Source organism: Moschus berezovskii, chromosome 3 (assembly GCF_049115385.1).
Source record: "Moschus berezovskii isolate FMDL1 chromosome 3, NW_MosBer_1.0, whole genome shotgun sequence".
Taxonomy (NCBI): domain Eukaryota; kingdom Metazoa; phylum Chordata; class Mammalia; order Artiodactyla; family Moschidae; genus Moschus; species Moschus berezovskii.
In genome coordinates this window covers 25593249-25612962 of record NC_142462.1, presented here as the reverse complement: position 1 = coordinate 25612962, position 19714 = coordinate 25593249, and the positions used below count along the sequence as shown (strand labels likewise).

At 34.5% G+C, this 19714-nt stretch overlaps 1 protein-coding gene across 3 annotated transcripts in view; it reads right to left on the bottom strand.

Moving 5' to 3' along the window:
- Positions 1 to 217: 217 nt before the first annotated feature.
- Positions 218 to 19714, bottom strand: part of PHF14 (PHD finger protein 14) — a 223572-nt gene continuing 204075 nt past the window's right edge. Inside the window, exons 18-19 of one of the 3 annotated variants that reach the window (XM_055420500.2) lie at positions 934 to 985; positions 218 to 419 (exon numbers count right to left, since the gene is read on the bottom strand). In XM_055420500.2, coding sequence (XP_055276475.2) covers positions 418 to 419; positions 934 to 985 — 54 coding nt within the window. In that variant the 3' untranslated portion in view covers positions 218 to 417. Of the gene's footprint in view, positions 420 to 933; positions 986 to 14160; positions 16392 to 19714 lie in introns of those variants that run through there. The other 2 variants (XM_055420499.2, XM_088833499.1) reach the window with 2 other exon arrangements.

Sequence of the window (19714 nt, the reverse complement as noted above, 5' to 3'; positions counted from 1 at the left end):
GAAGAAGACAGCACAGACTTGCAAGTGAAAAACACAGACTTTCAGAGTTTGTTTTTTTCAGGTCATTCACATGTGATAACACTTGGGTTACAGATAAGAGAAAATTCTGTCTCTATTCTCAAATTTCAGTAGAGAATTAAAAAAATATATTTTAAAGGTCTTTTATATACATGTTTAAATTGCTCTAAAAAAGCATACAAATTCCAAATGCAAGCTATTTCATTTTCAATGACTTTATTGAGAACATTTTGCAAATTAGATTTTGCAGTTTAACACTATACAATTAGAAATTTTATCTGCTGCTACATAAGTTGCAAACTTCTCAAAACACTACAGAAAATCCTTTATTTCTTTGAATTTTTCTGTTCCATGCTGAGCTCCTGAGATATATTTTTTCTTTCTGCTTCATTGTCATCTTCCTGTAAAATAAATTTGAGAAAACATTAAAATACAAACCTTAGAGCATTTAATCACCTATACTTCATACACTTTTAATTTCATTTCTCTGAAGAATTAACTACCATGATTTCAGTAAGACTAGGGAAAAGGCTATAAACAAAATGGCACAATTATGTAACATTTAAATATTTACAGTGGGTGCTGTTTTATACTACATGTTGACTACATTTTTCTATATATTTTTAAAAGCAACTTATTTTATCAATGACCTAAAATTACTTTTGAAAACACTTGCCACTAAAAAGTATCCCTTTTAGGGGTCAATCAGGTATTTTTTACTTCACTATTTGATAAAAAAGTAGTAAATGTAACATCTGAGACACTGTGTACACTGGCACTTTTGTCTCATCCAGCAGACTTTCTTGCCAGATTTGCCAATTTCCCAATCACTGGACCACCATATGTCATCTGAAAATCAGTCCGCTCTAAAGTAGGAAGCTCTAAAATGGGCACGTCAGGCAATAGGATGCTTACATCTTCTACAGTTTCGATTCTGAGTGGTGGCTTCATAATTCATAGCAGGCTCCTGTGGAACATGGTGAATAAATAAAGTGACATCATAATGTCTGCTTCCATAGGAAGGAAATAACATCTTTTGTTCAATATTAAATGGTGACCTCCAAAGTATACATGAATGAGAATCTGAAAAAATATGTCACCTTACATTTTATAATCCATCTCATCATCTATGTTCTTTCAATAACACCCAAGTACAAAGCAGTCTTGCTTTCCTAGTATTCTTGAAAGGCCTTTCATTTTTATTAACTGAAGTAAAAAGCATTGTCTAACTCTTTACGAGTTAAAGTATGAGTATCTTAATTTCTTAAGCATCTCTGGACAACAGTAATAATATCAGTATCACCAAACATATCACCCTGTATCTCTTTATCTTCTTATAAAACCAAATTCAATTAAATAATAATTACTGAGCTTTGGTTAGTAAACTGACTTTACTAAGTAAATGCAAATCAAGGTGTGTGTGTATATATATATATATATATATGAAACACAGACAGCAAGTGTTACATCAGCAGGTAAAGGTGGCAAGTTTTTATTAGGTAGGACTGAATGTGTCTGTATGTTGCTCAAGGCAAGGTTTTATCTTTTTTATCTTATATTCTTACCATCTAACAGGCAATATTTAGTATCTAGGTGGAGTTCAATAAACGTTTCCTTAACTATTTTAAATACTGGGATAAAGAATGAATAAGAGGTGTGTGCTTTGGAAAAGCAGAATATCCTTCCTTATCCAGTGGTTACACTTTTGAGTTTACTAAAACAGTATTGAAAACAGGAATAAGCAAAAATATTTGAAGCAACATTAGCCAAAATTGCCTTTGCCAAATTCACAGTCTTTACTTTTTGAAAAAAAAAAAAAAAAAGGAGCTTTTATGTGAATGGTCTAGTAAGTCCCCACAGCAATATGATGTACTGGTCTAACAGGTGTGGTTACCTAGTTTTTTCCTGAGAATTTGGAATTATCTATAATATTTACTTTCACAATTAATTCACATTCTTTATATAATTTCAGTCTTTTTGTTGAATTTTTCTTAGTAATAAAGTATAGCTAATAAATGCATGTCTACTGTAATAGCACCTCCTGTTCAGGACAGGTACGAAAGTTTCTTATGATGAGAGTATGTTTTAAAATAGCTTGCCTTTCTATGCCTTTAAGCTATTTGTGTAAGTTAGCAAGATACAATCTTTTCTTCCTTTGCATAAGAATAGCTGTAATCTGAATATAGAAAAGGATTATGGAAGTGGAGAGAAGGCATTTAGTCCCACTGATAAGAGTCCCACATAACATAATTGCTGTGGTATAGTATCACCAAAATAATAAAACAGCAATAGATTTTAATTACTATAAATAAAACATCAGAATTAGATATAATAAAACTCCAGAAAGGATTTTAGAAGTTGTCTTGCTTTTTTGTTTTTTTCAGAAGTGCTAACTTGTATTTCTAACGTTACATTGACAATTTTTATAAGAACTTTATAAACAGTTCAAAATTAATAAAATCATTAAAATAGTTCAGGCAGCAAATCAAATATCATTCACAAATGACTGCGTAATGAATGAAACTACAAAGAAAGGAAGCTCTTTTACCGGTTGTTTCTTCGCTTCTGGATTAATAAAGGCTGGCAAAAATTTCTTCTGATAGATGGCAGGTTTTGTCACTCTTTTCTAAGATAAGACATCTGTTTGTTTCCCAGTGAAAGAAGACCCTTTGCTACAAGGATCATTTTCTTAGTGACAGCCCTGACAAGTTTGACATTTGTTTCATGAAGTGTTCTGAAGCAGCCAACAAGAAAACGTACCCTTTGGGGCTACTGGGAAGTAGACAGGTTTACCTCTTAATGTTTAAGCCTGTTCATTTATACTCCAGAAAACATGTGATTATAGCAACCTTGCAGGTCTGCTGTTACATGCGGAATTTTAGGAATATGTACACATAACAGTAACACTCATAATGCCAAATCCTTACATGTGATTCCTTGACTTCCCTGCTCTTTGTACACTGACAGCATTGTTTAGTGAGGAGAATGATAATTTCTAGGCATACGTGGACCATGTAATTATGGACTCATGCTCCAGGTGGCAACATGAGACTAAAAGCATCATTCAAACAGAAAATAAGTAAAAACAGTGCCATTTTTCATCTAAACTAGATCCCATAAAGCCCAAAAGAGTCTGTTTAAATACTACTCAGCTTGTAGCATCAGTTTGGAAGAGGTGGCCTTCTATTTCCCTTTATTTACAAATTTGATTTTGTTCTCATAATAGTTGAAAGAATTAATGTCAATAAAACCTATCCATCCCACTTTTTCTTTCTCTTGAGATAACCAACTCCAAACAAAGAGCAATTATTTTAGCAGCTGGACTTCTTAATGCTCAGGTAGTATCTAGACTCAAAATTACAGTCTATGAATAAAGATGACTCTATATTTACCCTATAGACTGTCAAGTTTTAAATGATTTCTTTTAAAGGTTGGATTATACAAAGGGACAAACATTCCCCATTATTTCATTTTATCTTTAAAGATGACTTTATAAGTACCTTTAGAGTAGAGAAATCTGTCATACTCTAACTTAACCAAATGATTAGGGTTAACATTATCAGTAATGCATACTAACATCAACACTTTGGTAAGATGCTTTACAAAGGGCATATTAATTCTGATTTGTGGTATTCTTTCTAGCAATGCATGAACCTCAATCTAATAAGAAAACATCAGATAAACACTCTATAAAAGAATTGAACAGTAGAAGATAATAACACTATAGGAAGCTGGATGGAGGGCAAATGGGAATTATCTATGCTATTTCTGCAACTTTTGAAAGTGAAAGTGAAGTTGCTCAGTTGTGTCCGACTCTTTGTGACCCCATGGAACGTATAGCTACCAGGCTCCTCCATCCATGGGATTCTCCGTGCAAGAATACTGGAGTGGGTTGCCATTTCCTTCTCCAGGAATCTTCTCAACCCAGGGATCAAACCCAGGTCTCCTACATTGTGGGCAGATGCTTTACCCTCTGAGCCACCAGGGAAACCTGCAAGTTTTGTTAAGTCTAAAATTATTTTAAAATAAAAAAAGATTTAAAAAACAAAATAGAAATGAATACTTGATGAAAGTTTTATAAATTCAAAGTAAGCCTGATTTATACACAAAGATTTTATGTAAAAGAAAACTGAAGGTTACTTTAGTCTCTACACTGAAAATATACAGCTAAAATAAATTGTTTATGCTTTCCATTTTTGTACTTAAAATTCCTTTCTTAAGTACCTCAACTGTTTATTATGATGATGCTATTAATTTTTTATTTTCTTGTCTGTGCGTCCAGGCATTTTTCTTATATTTGTACTCTGAGTACAGATTACTTTCACAGTCAGGAAATATAAGCTTTATTTCCAGAAATAAGGAAGCATAATGGGAGACTGTTTTCAAAGAGAATGATGTCAGCTGTTTTCATTTCATAGCAGCAGACAAAGACATATGGTGGGAACAGTAAACTAAGTACAACTAAGCACTAAAATATTTCTATTTTCTTAAGATTTTAAATATTCCTTTAATCAGAAGAGTTTCTGTAATCAGATTCAAATTAATAGTTGAAATTATCTGTATGCTTTAACTATGATCCTTTCAAAACTGCAGTATATATGCAGCTTCCAGTAAAAAATATGAAGACACACTTAACCTGTTAATTGTAGAGTAAGTATAGAAAAGCAATATATAATATACTCTGATCTGTGGTCAAAAATTACTCTTTTACTCATTTAAAGCATACCAGATGTAACTCTCAACAGCAGTTAAGATTGTGCTTTTAATACTGAAAATATGCTAGTGCTGCACAATGGGAAAAATTTATCTTAATAACTGAAAAAATACTGATGATAATGAAAATGTTTTAGACAAAAATGAGCATGCTGCATGCTTCAGACTAAAATTAATTAGAGTTTTTAACGTTTTACAATTCCACCATAATTCTTTAAATGGTGCATTTACTTCATGGCAATAAACACTTGGATCATTAAGTAAAGTGCAAAATGTGTGTGATGTGCTACATTTAACAACCTTTGGCCCTTTATTCTGTACTTCTGGCAATCAGTTTTCCAATGCATTGAATAAGCAATTGAAGACCACAATTAAATTTCCTGACGTTGCATATTTGAGATTCTTATTTCATTTAATACAAAAGGCAATTAGTCTACCGTTTTACAACTGAATCCCAACTTTAGTGGGCTGTGATAAAGATACGGAAATGAACTTACAAGAAATGCTTAATTAAATTTACAGTAAAAAGCAAAAGAGGTTTTTTTCTTATGACAGAAGTTGCATATTTAATTAGAAAGTCTAGGGCTACACTGTAAAATTACAGTAATCTGGGAAGTTCTTAGTGAACCTAGCTCAAACATAAATGTTGCTAAATAAGATGGAGCTATTTTATAAATTTCTACCTTTTTTCTCTACTTAGTGATTCAACAAAAGATAGTTAAATATTGTCTAATATTGTAATATTACCTAATATGGTAATATTATATAATATTACATAATCATGGGCTTTATGTTAATAGCAAGTATAATTCATACGTAAAAGGACAAGGAGTGCTCAGTCACGTCTGACTCTTTGCGACCCCATGGACTGTAGCTCTCCAGGCTCTGTCCATGGAATTTTCCAGGTAAGAATACTGGAGAGGGTTGCCATTTGCTACTCCAGGGCACTTTCCTGACCCAGGGATCGAACCTGTTTCTCCTGCATTGTCAGGTGAATTCTTTAACTCTGTGCCACCTGGGAAGCCCAAAGGGATGGTAATAAATTTCTAATTTCAGGTATGAGTAAAATATGAGTTTCATATCTCATTTATTTCATTTATTAGCAATCATATCTCTCCATTTGTGATTCTCGAGATCTAGTTGAGTAGGTTTGCCCTTCTAAATCTTTAGTTTCTCTTGTTACCTTTAACTTCCTTGTGGTGTTTCTTCATGGCATGGAAATGGGATAGTTAAAAATAAGACTTTGGATTTCCCATGTATGATTTGAGATAGAGAGAATTTCTGTGACCTGGGAAGAAAGGGCCTAAGGGATTGGTCAGCCATTTGGGGAGGGCATATTAAAAAGTTAAGGGAAAACAGTAAGTGCAAGGTAAGAGTCTGGCAGAATCGAATTAAAAAAAGGAAAATGAATGATGGATGGTAAATGTGAGTTAGGGCAGACACTTAATGAGCATAAACCTAATTCTATAAGCTTATATCATCCCATAAACATGAAAAAAAAGCACAACTTTGAATTTTTAGGTATTTAGCAGGTTGCTAACCTGCTGGGCCTAGAAATTTTAATCATATTCTTTTCTTCTTTGACAGATGAGTTCTTGTATAAGGCATATGTTTGATAACCCCTGTAGAACTTATATCTTAAAGATAATACATTTTCCTTCTCTGGTAGACTTCTAATATCTAGGAAATAAGCTTAGAAGTGTACACTAGAAATCAAATTCTATAATGGGGCAATATATTTTCATATTATAACAGCACAAATCCAAAGTATATGAATTAAAAGATTATGTTATATTAAGATGTAACATTTAAGAGGCTCTTCAGAAAGTATTTTTTGCATAAATCATCTATTATTCACTAAATGTAACATTACAAAAATCCCAAATGTGCTAATATTTAAAGATAATACACATGAATTTTTACTTTTCCCACAGGTATTCAAGGAGAAGACACATTTCTAAATTTATGTTGTTTGATTTTTTCTGTCCTAAACATACACATACAAGATTAAATTTCATCAAGCAAAAATGAGGCAAAAATGTCTAAAAATGTTTGCAGTAAAAAAGCTCATCAGTAAAATTATAGTTCCACAGTTAAGAAATTTCCAGGTTGTATAAAAATCAGTGACTGACTCATTAAAATTTCCAGTCATACATGTACTGTTTTATGACTGGAAATTGTTCAGCAATAAATGAGTTCCTTATACAAGCTGGAAAACACTTATATGTAGCATATTTTTATCTATTAATATAAGCAATAACCATTGATACTGGAATTGGCCATTGTGGAAGAAGTGACCTCTTCAGTAATATGTGACATCATTTTGTTTATCCTTCACAATATGATGAGAAATTTAATGCAACATAGATTTAAAAGACATTTTACATATATAATATTAAAAGGATTTTGGTGGAGGAGATCAAGATGGCAGAGTAGAGGGATGTGGAGTTCACCTGCTGTGTGTGTGTGTGTGTGTGTATGTGAGTCACTCAGTCATGTCGGACTCTTTGTGATCCCATGGACTGTAGCCCACCAGGATTGTGTCCATTGGGATTCTCCAAGCAAGAATACTGAAGTGGTTTGCCATGCCCTCTTCCAGGGGATCTTCCCAACCCATGGATCGAACTCAGGTCTCCTGCACTGCAGGTGGATTATTTATTATCTGAGCCACCAGGGAAGCCCTGACCTGCTCTAACAAATACATAAAAATATATTATTTTAGTTTTTGCTTATCTGAGAAATTCTTTTGTCTAAATTTACTTATTAATGTTGTATTAGATGCTCAGTCATGTCTGACTCTTTGTGACTCCATGGACTGTAGCCTTCCAGGCTCCTCTGTCCATGGAATTCTCCAAGCAAGAATACTGGAGTGGGTTGCTATGCCCTTTTCCAGGGGATCTTCTTGACCCAAGGATTGAACCTGGGTTCCCTCACAGCTCAGTCAGTAAAGAATTTGCCTGCAATGCAGGAGACCTGGCTTCAATTCCTGGGTTGGGAAGATCCCCTGGAAAAGGAAATGGCAATCCACTCCAGTATTCTTGCCTGGAAAATCCCAGATAGAGGAGCCTGGCAGGCTACAGTCTACGGAGTCGCAAGAGTCGGGTATGACTTAGCAACTAAACCACCAACCACCACCGCCTCCCGTATTGCAGGCAGATTCTTTACCATTTGAGCTACCCTAGAAGTTAGTTAGCTCTGTGAATACTAAACCAATCCTAAAAGAAATATCTAAAGGTCTTCACTAAATGGAAAAGAAGCAAGTATCTACATGAAAGGCAAATAAATAAAAGGATTGAAGATGACTTCAATAAGCCAGTACAAATATTAACAATAAAAAACAATGAAAAAAAATCTGTGAAAGCAATTATAACTACAATGAACAGCAAAAGGATAAAAATTAAGATGTAAAATAGGACATCATGAAATGTAGGGAGGGAAGTAAAAAAATGTAGATCTTTTAGAATATATTTGAGTTTATATGACTACCAGTTGAAAGCAAGTAGGTAAGTTATGGGTTAATATACTTGAAAACCAGGATAATCACAAATCAAAAACATGCAGTAACTTCACAGAAATCAAAAAGAAAGGAACTATAGCATAATAGAAAAGAAAACATCAAAGCACAAGAGAAAAACAAAAAGAAGACAGGGATAAAGAAGAAATACAAAGGAATCAACTGGAAAACAAGGTTTAAAATGGCAATAAATAATTATCAATAAATACTTTAAAGGTAAATGGACTACATTCTCCAATCAAGACACAGAGTGGCAGACTGGATAATAAAACAAAAACCTACAATATGCTGCCTACAAGAGATTCTCTTTCGGGAAGAAAATGTATACATTGAAAGCGAGGGGATAGAAAAAGGCGTTTCATGCAAATGGAAATGACAAAGCAAAAGTAGCAATATTCATATCAGAAAAAACAGACTTTAAAACAAAGGCCATAAAGAAAGACAAAGGAGACTACATAATGATAGATCAATCCAAGAAGAGGTGCATATGCACCCATTATAGAAGCGTTTAAATACATAAATAATAACAGACATAAAGGGACAAACTAATGGGAATTCAATAAGGCAACGGAAATCCTAAATGACACAATAGAACAGATTTAATTGAGATCTATAGGATAGTACATCTAAAAAGACCAGAATATATATTCTTTTCAAGTGCATATGGAACATTCTCCAGGATAAATACATCCTCTACACACTTGGATACAAAACAAACCTCCATAAATTAAAAGGATGGAAATTATTTCAAATATCTTTGCTAACTACGTCATGAAACTAGAAATCAATCACAGAAAGAGAAACAAGGGGAAAAAACGATTCCATGGAGATTAAACAAAATGTTACTAAAAAATCAGTGAGTCAATGATGAAATCAAAGAGGAAATAAAAAATACCGTGAGATAGATGACAATAAAACACAACCACACAAAATCTATGGGGCACAGCAAAAGTCGTTCTAAGCAATCCTGAGAAAAAAGAACAAAGCTGGAGGTATAACATTTCCAGACTTCAGACAATACTACAGTACAGTAATTAAAACAGCATGGTATTGGCACAAAAACAAACATAGATCAATGGAACACAAAAGAGAACACAGAAATAAGCCCGTACGCCTTTGGTCAATTAGTCTTCTTCAACGAAGGTGACATATATAATGGAGAAAGACATTTTCTTCAGCAAGTGGTGTTTGGAAAGCTGGACAGCCACATGTTAATCAATAAAGTTAGAACACTCCTTCACACCATGCACAAAATTAAACTCAAAGTGACTTAAAAACTTATTAAGACATGATACCATAAAACTTCTAGAAGAGAACATAGGCAAAATATTCTCTGACATAAATTGTACCAATGTTTTCTTAAGTCAGTCTCCCAGGGCAAAAAGAAATAAAAGCAAACATAAACAAATGGGCCCTAATCAAACTTATAAGCTTTTGCACAGCAAGAACAGAGAAGAGTTAGTTGCCCAGTTGCCCAGCTCTTTGCAACCCCATGGACCATAGCCCGTCAGGCTCCTCTCTGTCCATGGACTTCTCCAGAAAGGAATGGGTAGCCATTCCCTTCTCCAGGGGATCTTCCTGGCCCACGGATTGAACTGAGGTGCCCTGCATTGCAGGCAGATTCTTCACCGTCGGAGCCACAAGGAAACCGTAAACAAAATGAAAAAACAACCTATGGACTGTGAGAGAATATTTCCAAATGATGAGACTGACAAGGGCTTGATTTCCAAAATATACAAACAACTCATACAACTCAGGGCTTCCTGGTGGCTCAGTGGTAAAGAATTGGCCTGCCAATGCAGTAAATGCAGGTTTGATCCCTGCATCAGGAATACCCTTGGAGAAGGAAATGACAATCCATTCCAGTATTCTTGCTTGAGAAATTCCATGGACAGAGAAGTCTGGCGTTTTACAGTCCACAGTGTTGCAACAAGTCAGATATAACTTAGCGACTAAACAACATACAACTCAGTAACAAAAAAACAAACATCCTAATCAAAAAATGGCCAGAAGACCTAAATAGACATTTCTTCAAAGAAGACATACAGATGACCAAGTACATGAAAAGATTTTCAACACTGCCAATTATTTAGTTCAGTTCAGTTCAGTCGCTCAGTCGTGTCCGACTCTCCGCGACCCCATGAATCACAGCACGCCAGGCCTCCCTGTCCATCACCAACTCCCGGAGTACACTCAAACTCATGTCCACAGAGTCGGTGATACCATCCAGCCATCTCATTCTCCGTCGTCCCCTTCTCCTCCCGCCCCCAACCTTTCCCAGCATCAGAGTCTTTTCCAGTGAGCCAATTATTAGAGAAATGCAAATCAAAACTATATTGAGGTATTATCTCACACAGTTCAGAATAGTCATCATGAAAAAGTTTACAAATACTAAATGCTGAAGAGGGTTTGGGGAAAAGTGAACCCTCCTACACTGCTGGTGGGAATGTAAATTGGTACAGCCACTATGGAAAACAGTATGTGTTCCTTAAAAACCTAAAAACAGAGTTACCTTATGATCCAGCAATCCCATTCCTGCTCATGTATCCAGAAAAGACAAAAACTCAAATTTGAAAAGATACATGCACCCTAATGCTCACAGCAGCACTATTTACAGTAGCCATGGAAACAACCTTAGTGTCCATCAACAGATGAATGGATAAAGAAGTGGTATATATATATATACAATGGAATATTACTCATCCACAAAAAGAATGAAATAATGCCATTTGCAGCAACACGGGTGAACCTAGAGAATTTCATGCTAAGCAACATAAGGCAGAAAGAGAAAGATGAATACCATATGATAAAACCTGTGGAATCTAAAAAAAACTATACAAATGAACTTATTTACAAAATAGAAACAGACTCACAGACATAGAAACCAAACTTATGGTTACCAAAAAGGAAAGGGGTAGGGGGAAGATAAGTTAGGAGTATGGCATTAACAGATACACACTACCATCTGTAAAACAGATAAACAACAAGGATTTACTCTACAGCACAGGGAACTGTATTCAATATCTTTTAATAGCCTATAACAGAAAGGCAAAAAAAACTTATTGTGTATAAATATGCGTATAACCAAACTGCTCTGCTATACATGTGAACCTAACACAATATTATAAATCAATATTCAATTAAAAATTATACTTCAATTAAAAATAAGTTTTTTGCTTAGTCAAGCCCTGTAGTTAATATTTACCTAGACTAGGTATCAAATCACTGTCAAAGAAGTAGAATTTATATAAATGGTAATATCACAATCTTAAAGTGCTACTTTAGAGAAGAGGTAGAAGACATTCAAAAAGTGAAAGGTAACACAAACTCCCCTAATGAAAATGATGTTATTTATATAACTTGATGTTTGGGCTTGATAACTGTCCTGTTATACAAGTTACCAAAAGAAGCTGGATGCTTCATACTCACCGTACATGTTTTTGCAACACTTTTAAAATCAAATTTATCTCAACACAAAAAGAACAGATAAGCAAACAGACAAATGATCTTTTGTTAGATGATTTAGCAATAGGGCTCCAAAATCACTGCAGATGCTGATTGCAGCCATGAAATTAAAAGACGCTTGCTCCTTGGAAGGAAAGTTATGACCAACCTTGATAGTATATTAAAAAGCAGAGACATTACTTTGCCAACCAAGGTCCGTCTAGTCAAGGCTATGGTTTTTCCCGTGGTCATGTATGGATGTGAGAGTTGGACTGTGAAGAAAGCCGATCGCCGAAGAATCGATGCTTTTGAACTGTGGTGTTGGAGAAGACTCTTGAGAGTCCCTTATACTGCAAGGAGATCCAACCAGTCCATTCTAAAGGAGATCAATCCTGGATGTTCATTGGAAGGACTGATGCTAAAGCTGAAACTGCAATACTTTGGCCACCTCATGCGAGGAGCTGACTCACTGGAAAAGACTCTGATGCTGGGAAAGGTTGGGGGCGGGAGGAGAAGGGGACGACGGAGAATGAGATGGCTGGATGGCATCACCGACTCTGTAGACAGGAGTTTGAGTGTACTCCGGGAGTTGGTGATGGACAGGGAGGCCTGGCGTGCTGTGATTCATGGGGTCGCGGAGAGTCGGACATGACTGAGCGACTGAACTGAACTGAACTGAACTGATACTTATATTGTAAATACTATAAAGTTTCTCACCAAAATAATATAGAGGTTATCAGAGTTATGAGTAACAGCTTCAGCATTTCTGTGATATGGACAGGTCATTACAGACTCCATACTGTAAACTAGTAAACTGTATTTACTGCTTGCTAGTAAAATCATAAAATCATTCAGAGATACTGAGTTATGTTTCACACATGAAATTCACTGTAGTGTTTTGAGCATTCATTAAGTTTAATAAGAACCATGAGAATCAAATTCAACTCTTAACGGTAAAATAATCTTCTCATTTTACAAGACTCTTCATCCCTTGACTCATATTAAACATTTTATCTTTTAAAGATAGTATTAAGTTTTGAAGTAAGTTCTATTCCTAGAAATCCTTCCTTTCTTCCTCCTGCAAAAATTTGTTGAACAATGACTGCGTGTCAGACAGACACTGGGAAAAGTACTGGAAGAAACAAGATGAACGAAATGTCTGCCTGCCTAGAGGAGCCTGTGTTCCAATGTGGTAGAAAAGTGAAAGTGAAAGTTGCCCAGTTGTGTCTGTCTCTTTACAACCATATAGTCCATGGAATTTTCCAGGCCAGAATACTGGAGTGAGTAGCCCTTCCCTTCTCCAGGAGATCTTCCCAACCCAGGGGTTGAATCCAGGTCTCCTGCATAGCAGGTGGATTCTTTACCAGCTGAGCCACAAGGGAAGCCCAAGAATACTGGAGTGGGTAGCTTATCGCTTTTCCAGAGGATCTTCCTGACCCAGATATCGAACCAAGGTCTCCTGCATTGCAGGCGGATTCTTTGCCCACTGAGCTATCAGGGAAGCTCAATGTGGTAGATAGGCAGTCATATAATTATAGTGCAATGGAGAAAGTATATTTTAAAGTCTATCAGGCATAAAATGTAAAGAGAAAAAACTGAACAATACATAAGGAGAGTTTTTTTAAAAAAAAATAATGCGTTATATTCTAGAGTTGGGGTATGGCATTGGAATAATATATCCCCCTTCATTCTCAATAATTGGTATTCTGCATCTTTGAAACAAACACTTCTCAACATAACTTACACTGACTACTCTTTTATTAAGATTAAGTCAACATCAAAGGAGTACCTCTTTGAGAAATAAACTTATGCTTAAAAGTGAATTTTTAAAACTTTACTCCCAAGTGAACAGATTAAGTTGCTGCAAATGTCTCTATTTCAAGTTGAATGCTATCTTCCCTAGAGTGAATCCATTAATCTTCTCAGTTTTATTAGAAATTAATAGCTCATTAGACATCCAAGTAACACATTTCCTATGGCACATTAATTTTTCATGAGTGAAAAAAAGTTTGATTTTGCTTCAAAAAAATAAAAATAACATTTTAGAAAATTCCACACAGAAATTTTTTCTAGTAGTGGCACTTCATACCAGACAGAGTCAAATATAATAGCCACATTTTCTGCATTCTGAATTCAAAATAATTGTATAAACACTATTTTGCTCTTAAAAGAAAAGTGTTAAATGTTTTAAACTCTTCACTTTAAACCGTTACCATAATGAAAACCAAGTACTGATACCGTTGTAAATGAATCCCAAAAGTAGGCCTTGTGGCAAGTACCAAATCAGTTACAAAACTTGCCTAAAAATGTATTTACTTAACTGATGTTTCCTATGACCAATTAGTTATTCTATAAGTATAAAGCGTTTCTCAATATCCCATGATCAACACTATAAAACATTAGAAAAAATATTTGATAAAATGACATTTGAAAAACCTATCTGAAAAGATCATTCAGAGAGCTACAAAAGCCATTTATACATTTTCCCCTGATTATCAACTGTGTGTCAGTTATTGTGAAAGGTGCTAAAAAGAAAAAAACAAACAAAACTGATACATAAGGCAGATTCTGAGTTTTATGAAGCTTTTAATCTCTGTCCAAAACAATGATTACTTGAGCAACTATAATTGCAATTAAGACATGTTCAGTGAAAGTACAATGCTATGAGCATTTTACTAGAACAACCTAAAAGTTTCAGAGAAGCTCGTCCCCGTCCTAAAAATGAAAAATACATTCAGACCTGGAGGATAAAATAAATGGGTAAACCTAAAGTTCACACACAGATAACATAAGAAGACAAATAAACACCTTAGATTAATTAACCCTACAACCATCTAATAGTCTTAATTCTGAATATATCAACACAAGGCATGAAATATTAAAAAGTTATATTTTCTATTACTTGCAGTTAAAGCATCCTTACCAATACAACACTGGAATCTTTGTTAATTTTCTTCTCTTAGTTCTCTGAATTTTCCCCGTATCTTTTAGTTCTTTTAACTTCCTTTTATCAATGTTTTTAGAACTCTGTTACTCTTAACTGGAGGTGGCTCTAAAGGGCCTCAGATGCTATCTATTTTATGTTGACTCTCCAAATTATACCTTCAGCCTGGCATATATTCAATGTTTTAAGGTCATATGTTCACTGCTACTTGATGTCTTCACTGAACTTTTAAATAAGCACTTCAAACAGACCAGGTACAAAGCCAAACTTTATTTGCCTTTCCCAAGCACTACCAACCTCCCTCAAAAGCCTTATACCTCTCCTGGTCTATAATTTATTCAGTTGCTCAAATACAAACTCTAGGAGTCATTCTTTCTTTTCTTTCTCTCATACTCCAGAGCCAACTCCTGTTGTCTATATTACCACAGATAATACCATTTCAGTATTTCCATTTCATATTTCCTGCCAGGATTACTCTAATGCCTTCCTAATCAACTGCTTCCATTTTACTGTTGTACAACCGATTCTCCATATAATAGGCAGCAATTTTTGTAAGGCACGGAGGATTCACATCCCACTTTTGCTTGAAACCCTCCAGGAGTGCTGTATTTATACTAGAATCCAAACTCCTGCGATGGCCTATAAAATCCTGTAAAATCTGGCCCCTCCCACCTTTCTGGCTTCATCTTCAACAGTTCTCCAACTTGCTTATGTTAGCTCCCAACATGCTGGTCTTCCTTTTGATCCCTGAACAAATAGCACGAGCTGTTCTCTCTGCCTTTAACTTTGTACGCCTAAGTTGTTTGGTTTTTGTTATACAGTCCTACTGAGTTATCTGACGTCATGCACATGGAACCAGCCTTTCCTCCACCAACCAGACTGTTCTTCATAACACTTATCACAATGAAATAACCATTTACTTTCTTATTTTATATATTATCTGTCTTCCCTCACTACAGTGTAATCTCCATGATTGCAGATTTTCTCTGTCTTGCTAACCACAGAATCCTCAGAAGCTAGTGTCATTTCTATCATATCACAGTCTCAATATTTCTTTACTGTATGAATAACTACCCTACATATAACTGCATAGGAAACAAATAAGTAGTAGTTTTGACTTTTTCAGTATTTATTAAATACAGAGTTTTCACATATACTGTATCTAATACTCACAAGTGCCAGGCAACGTAAGTATTATCATTCCCATTTCCCATCCAGAAAATTGAGAATTAAAGATATTAAAGAACTACCCTGGGTAACACACCTATAAGTTTAAGAGAACCTAGATTTAAACTCAGCTCTGTCTGACTCCAAAGAATTCTCCTTCCAGTATTCCAGACAAGTAGAATTGCTCATGATCAGTAAATTTAAACCTCACTTATTTTTCCAAAATATCAATAATTCATTTTTTGTCTAACAGATATTGATCGCATTAATTGCTCAGTCATACAAAAAGATCTTAAATCTGTCTTGCAGAAATGATTGAAAAGCAATCTTTAAATCCAAAACAGTTTAGCCACTGTGCACCTTGAATACTATTTATAAAAATCCTGATAAACATACCACTTGCCTTTTCATTTTTTCAAGCATTCTGACAATATTAGGATTTGTTGTGCTATATTTCCTAAATCTCATGAGGATACAGAAATGGTTGAAAACAAAAAGGGGTACTGGGAAAATGTTGCAAGGAACAGTTTCTGAGAAACATAAAATTCTGCCATTACCTTGGGATGGCTGCTCTTTTGTCTTCAAATAAGCCTGTGTAAAGAAGATTTATTATCAAGGTCCATGGCTTTCTCAATTCTTTGACAGATACCAACACAAAAGCTTACTTTCTGAGAAAGAAAAAATAGTCTCTATTTTTAAGAAAAAGGATCACAAGCCTTTACAGAGGTAGGTCCATGAAGGACTCTTGGAAGTTTTTGGAAATGTTGAGAGCTCAAATTGAAGGGTCTCAAAAGAAAATCCTGGTATAATATTAAATTGAATATAAAGCTGACAAAATGCAACATTTAAGGAAAATTAAATTATAAATTTAAATATAAAATAACTTTTTAACTTAAAAGTTAATGACCTCATAGCCACATTATGTGGCAACCATATTGTTCAATCAAATTCATTAATCATTTGGAAAGAGTTAATTTTCGTAATACAGGTGTTCAACAGTTACCCAGGAAACAAATCTCTAATTCTCCATTGAAATATGAAAGCATTTTTAAAAGATGATTTTACTTAACTTTTAAAGATACTATCATACATTTTATCATAGACAAAATACATAAACAGAGTGTGACCTTTTAATTCCAATTTTCTTTTAAAATTAAAAAATAAGCTGTATACTCTGAATTTCACCACAGTTTGAAATGTCTTGTTCATATATGATATATCTAATTTCAAAAGAATGATAAAGCAGAATATAACTGAGCAACAGCAGGCACTGGAAACTGTGATACCATTTTGCCTCCTCTGAATGTAGCGTAGCATGAATCATTGTTAGGACTCAGCACACAAGTAGTATACCCCATAATTAATTTGATTATGTATTTTATAAATCACAAGGCAGCTTAATAAATATGAAATAATATGTTGTTTTCTGGAAAGTTATATGGAAAACTTGGTCACATTTTCTACATTCAGAAAAAAAAGTGGGCTTCTAATATGCAAAATAAATCTACATCGTTATTTAAACTAAGATTTGCTTAAAAAAATTAATGATGTATAGGCGTTAGTGGCAAAGAACCTGTCTGCCAATGCAGGAGATATAACAGACGCTGGTTCAATCTCTGGGTCAGGAAGATCCCGTGGAGGAGGGAATGGTGGGCTACAGTCCATAGGGTTGTAAATGAGTTGAACGTGACCAAAGTGACTTAGCATGCACGCACGATAAAAGAATAAGGAGAAAGAAGGAACAGGGAAAACTAATGAAGAATGTCCTCCTCTCTTTCTTTCCTCTATTCTTTCAATCAAAAATTATTAAGTGAATACCTACTACATGCTGCGCTTATGCTCAGGGTAGAGAGGAGAACAAACAGCTGATCCCTTTTCAGGAAACTTATGCACTTGAACTGTAAAACTGAGTTCAACTTATGCCTCCTACCTTCTCTATTCCTTGTCAATAGATACCTCTATGTTTCTTCAGAAAGTCAAATTATTTTGTATATAAAATATTACAAACATAGCAATAATCATAGCTATAACATAGCAGTTATTGAAACCCCCTGGATATTTCTTCCCCAATACATTCCTATTCCTTCCTTTTTACCAGATATGACCAATATGCTGAACTGGACATCACTCATTGGTATGCTTTCATATTTTAACATATTATATGGGTGGCATCATATTAAACTTCTATAAGTTCCAGGTTATTTTCAACACTATATTTTACTTATTTATTTGTTATACTTTCTTCAAATAACATACATGTTTTCAGCTCAAAAACTAGCACTACAAACTAGAAACAATCCAACTAAGTTAAGGTGGTGACAAATATACCACTCTTATTTAATCTTGTTTGGATATACTAGTCAACACAATTAGAAGAGAATGCCATGAAGTATAAAATTGTAGGATGAGATAAAACCACCTCTATTTGTTTATAACTGGAAATTTCAAGAGAATCAACTGAAACACATAAAAGGAAAGAGAATTCAATGAGCACCTGTTTATGAGGAAAATCAATGGTAGGTAACAGAATAAAACAATTTAGATAGACAACTATTATATTCTGTATCCATATTCCTCTAATCACCTCTCTAAATTTTAAGACTGAGTAAAGCAAGAATACTGCTTGTAATGTGTATTTCTAAAAAGAGCAAATCAATATATTAAAATAAGCAATTTACATTAAATACATAAGTCAGATGCTAAGTTAAATAGATTTCATTGGTTTTTCCAGACCACTCTTCTCTATAAAAGAGCCATAAAATTTTAGAGACAGAGGGAAGGTATTTTACTTAGAGGATGTATTGTTTGATACATTCTATTTACTCTGCTGATAGAGAGGCCATTCTTAGCCAGGATCCCACAGCTACTAAATAGTAGAGCTGGAATCAGAATTCAAGTCTCCTAAGCTGCTGTCTGGAACTGTTTGTCATAATAAGCCAGTACTGACCATAATGAATCAGTATGATTTTAAATACAACATGCCTAAAAGCAAGACAAACAATGTTGGTGAGGTTGTGTGTACTTAGGTATTCTAAGAATCAAAGTGATCTTACATTGTAAAATAATTGTGTTCTTATCCAAAGCATCTACATGAGCACAGTGGACAACGTATATACCTCTGGCCTCAGACAAAACTATCCCAGTCCTGCTTTGACACCTACTATTGGTGTGACTTCGGGAAAAGCACATGACCTCTCAGTCTGTTTTCTTAGATGTAAAATATAAAAAAAAAACCTAAAAACTAACCTGAAAAAACACACTTTGGGGATTAGCAATATGACTTTGCATGCAAATTATACTAATAAAAGGTTTATGTTTACTAATAAAATTTGTTAACACAGCAACTATTATTAAAGAAGTTAAAATACATTTCCAAAAACCAGGCTCGAAAGTTGAGAAGGCTGGTTGGAGAAAGTGCTTTTTCTTTTTACCAGAATAAAAATGAACAGTTTTGCTTCCTTTTCTAACAAGAATTATAGTATTTCAATGCTGATGGTAACTGTAATGTTAAGAATTACTTAAACTTGTAATATAGAAGTGTTTTCTACTTGTTTATTAACCTGCAAATATGTAAATGTCTGTTCACTATCTGCCAGGTTTCTTTCTAGAAGGTGGAGAAACAAGTGGTAAATAACAGTATTTACCTTTGTCCTCATAGGTCTTATATTTCAACAGGAAACAGAATAAACTGTTAACAGATAATTTCACATTTTGATGTAGTAGAAAAAACAAAGGAAAAGAATGTAATGTGTGGGAGCACAGGTTTCCTTAGATGATGCAGTCAGGCAATGTTACTATAGAGGTAATATTCAGGCTGAGATGCCAGTCAGGTACTAGCCTGTGAAAAGAGAACGTACAGGCATAGGGAACAAGGGCGAGGGCCTAACCGTACAAATGAGCTCAGCATGTATGCC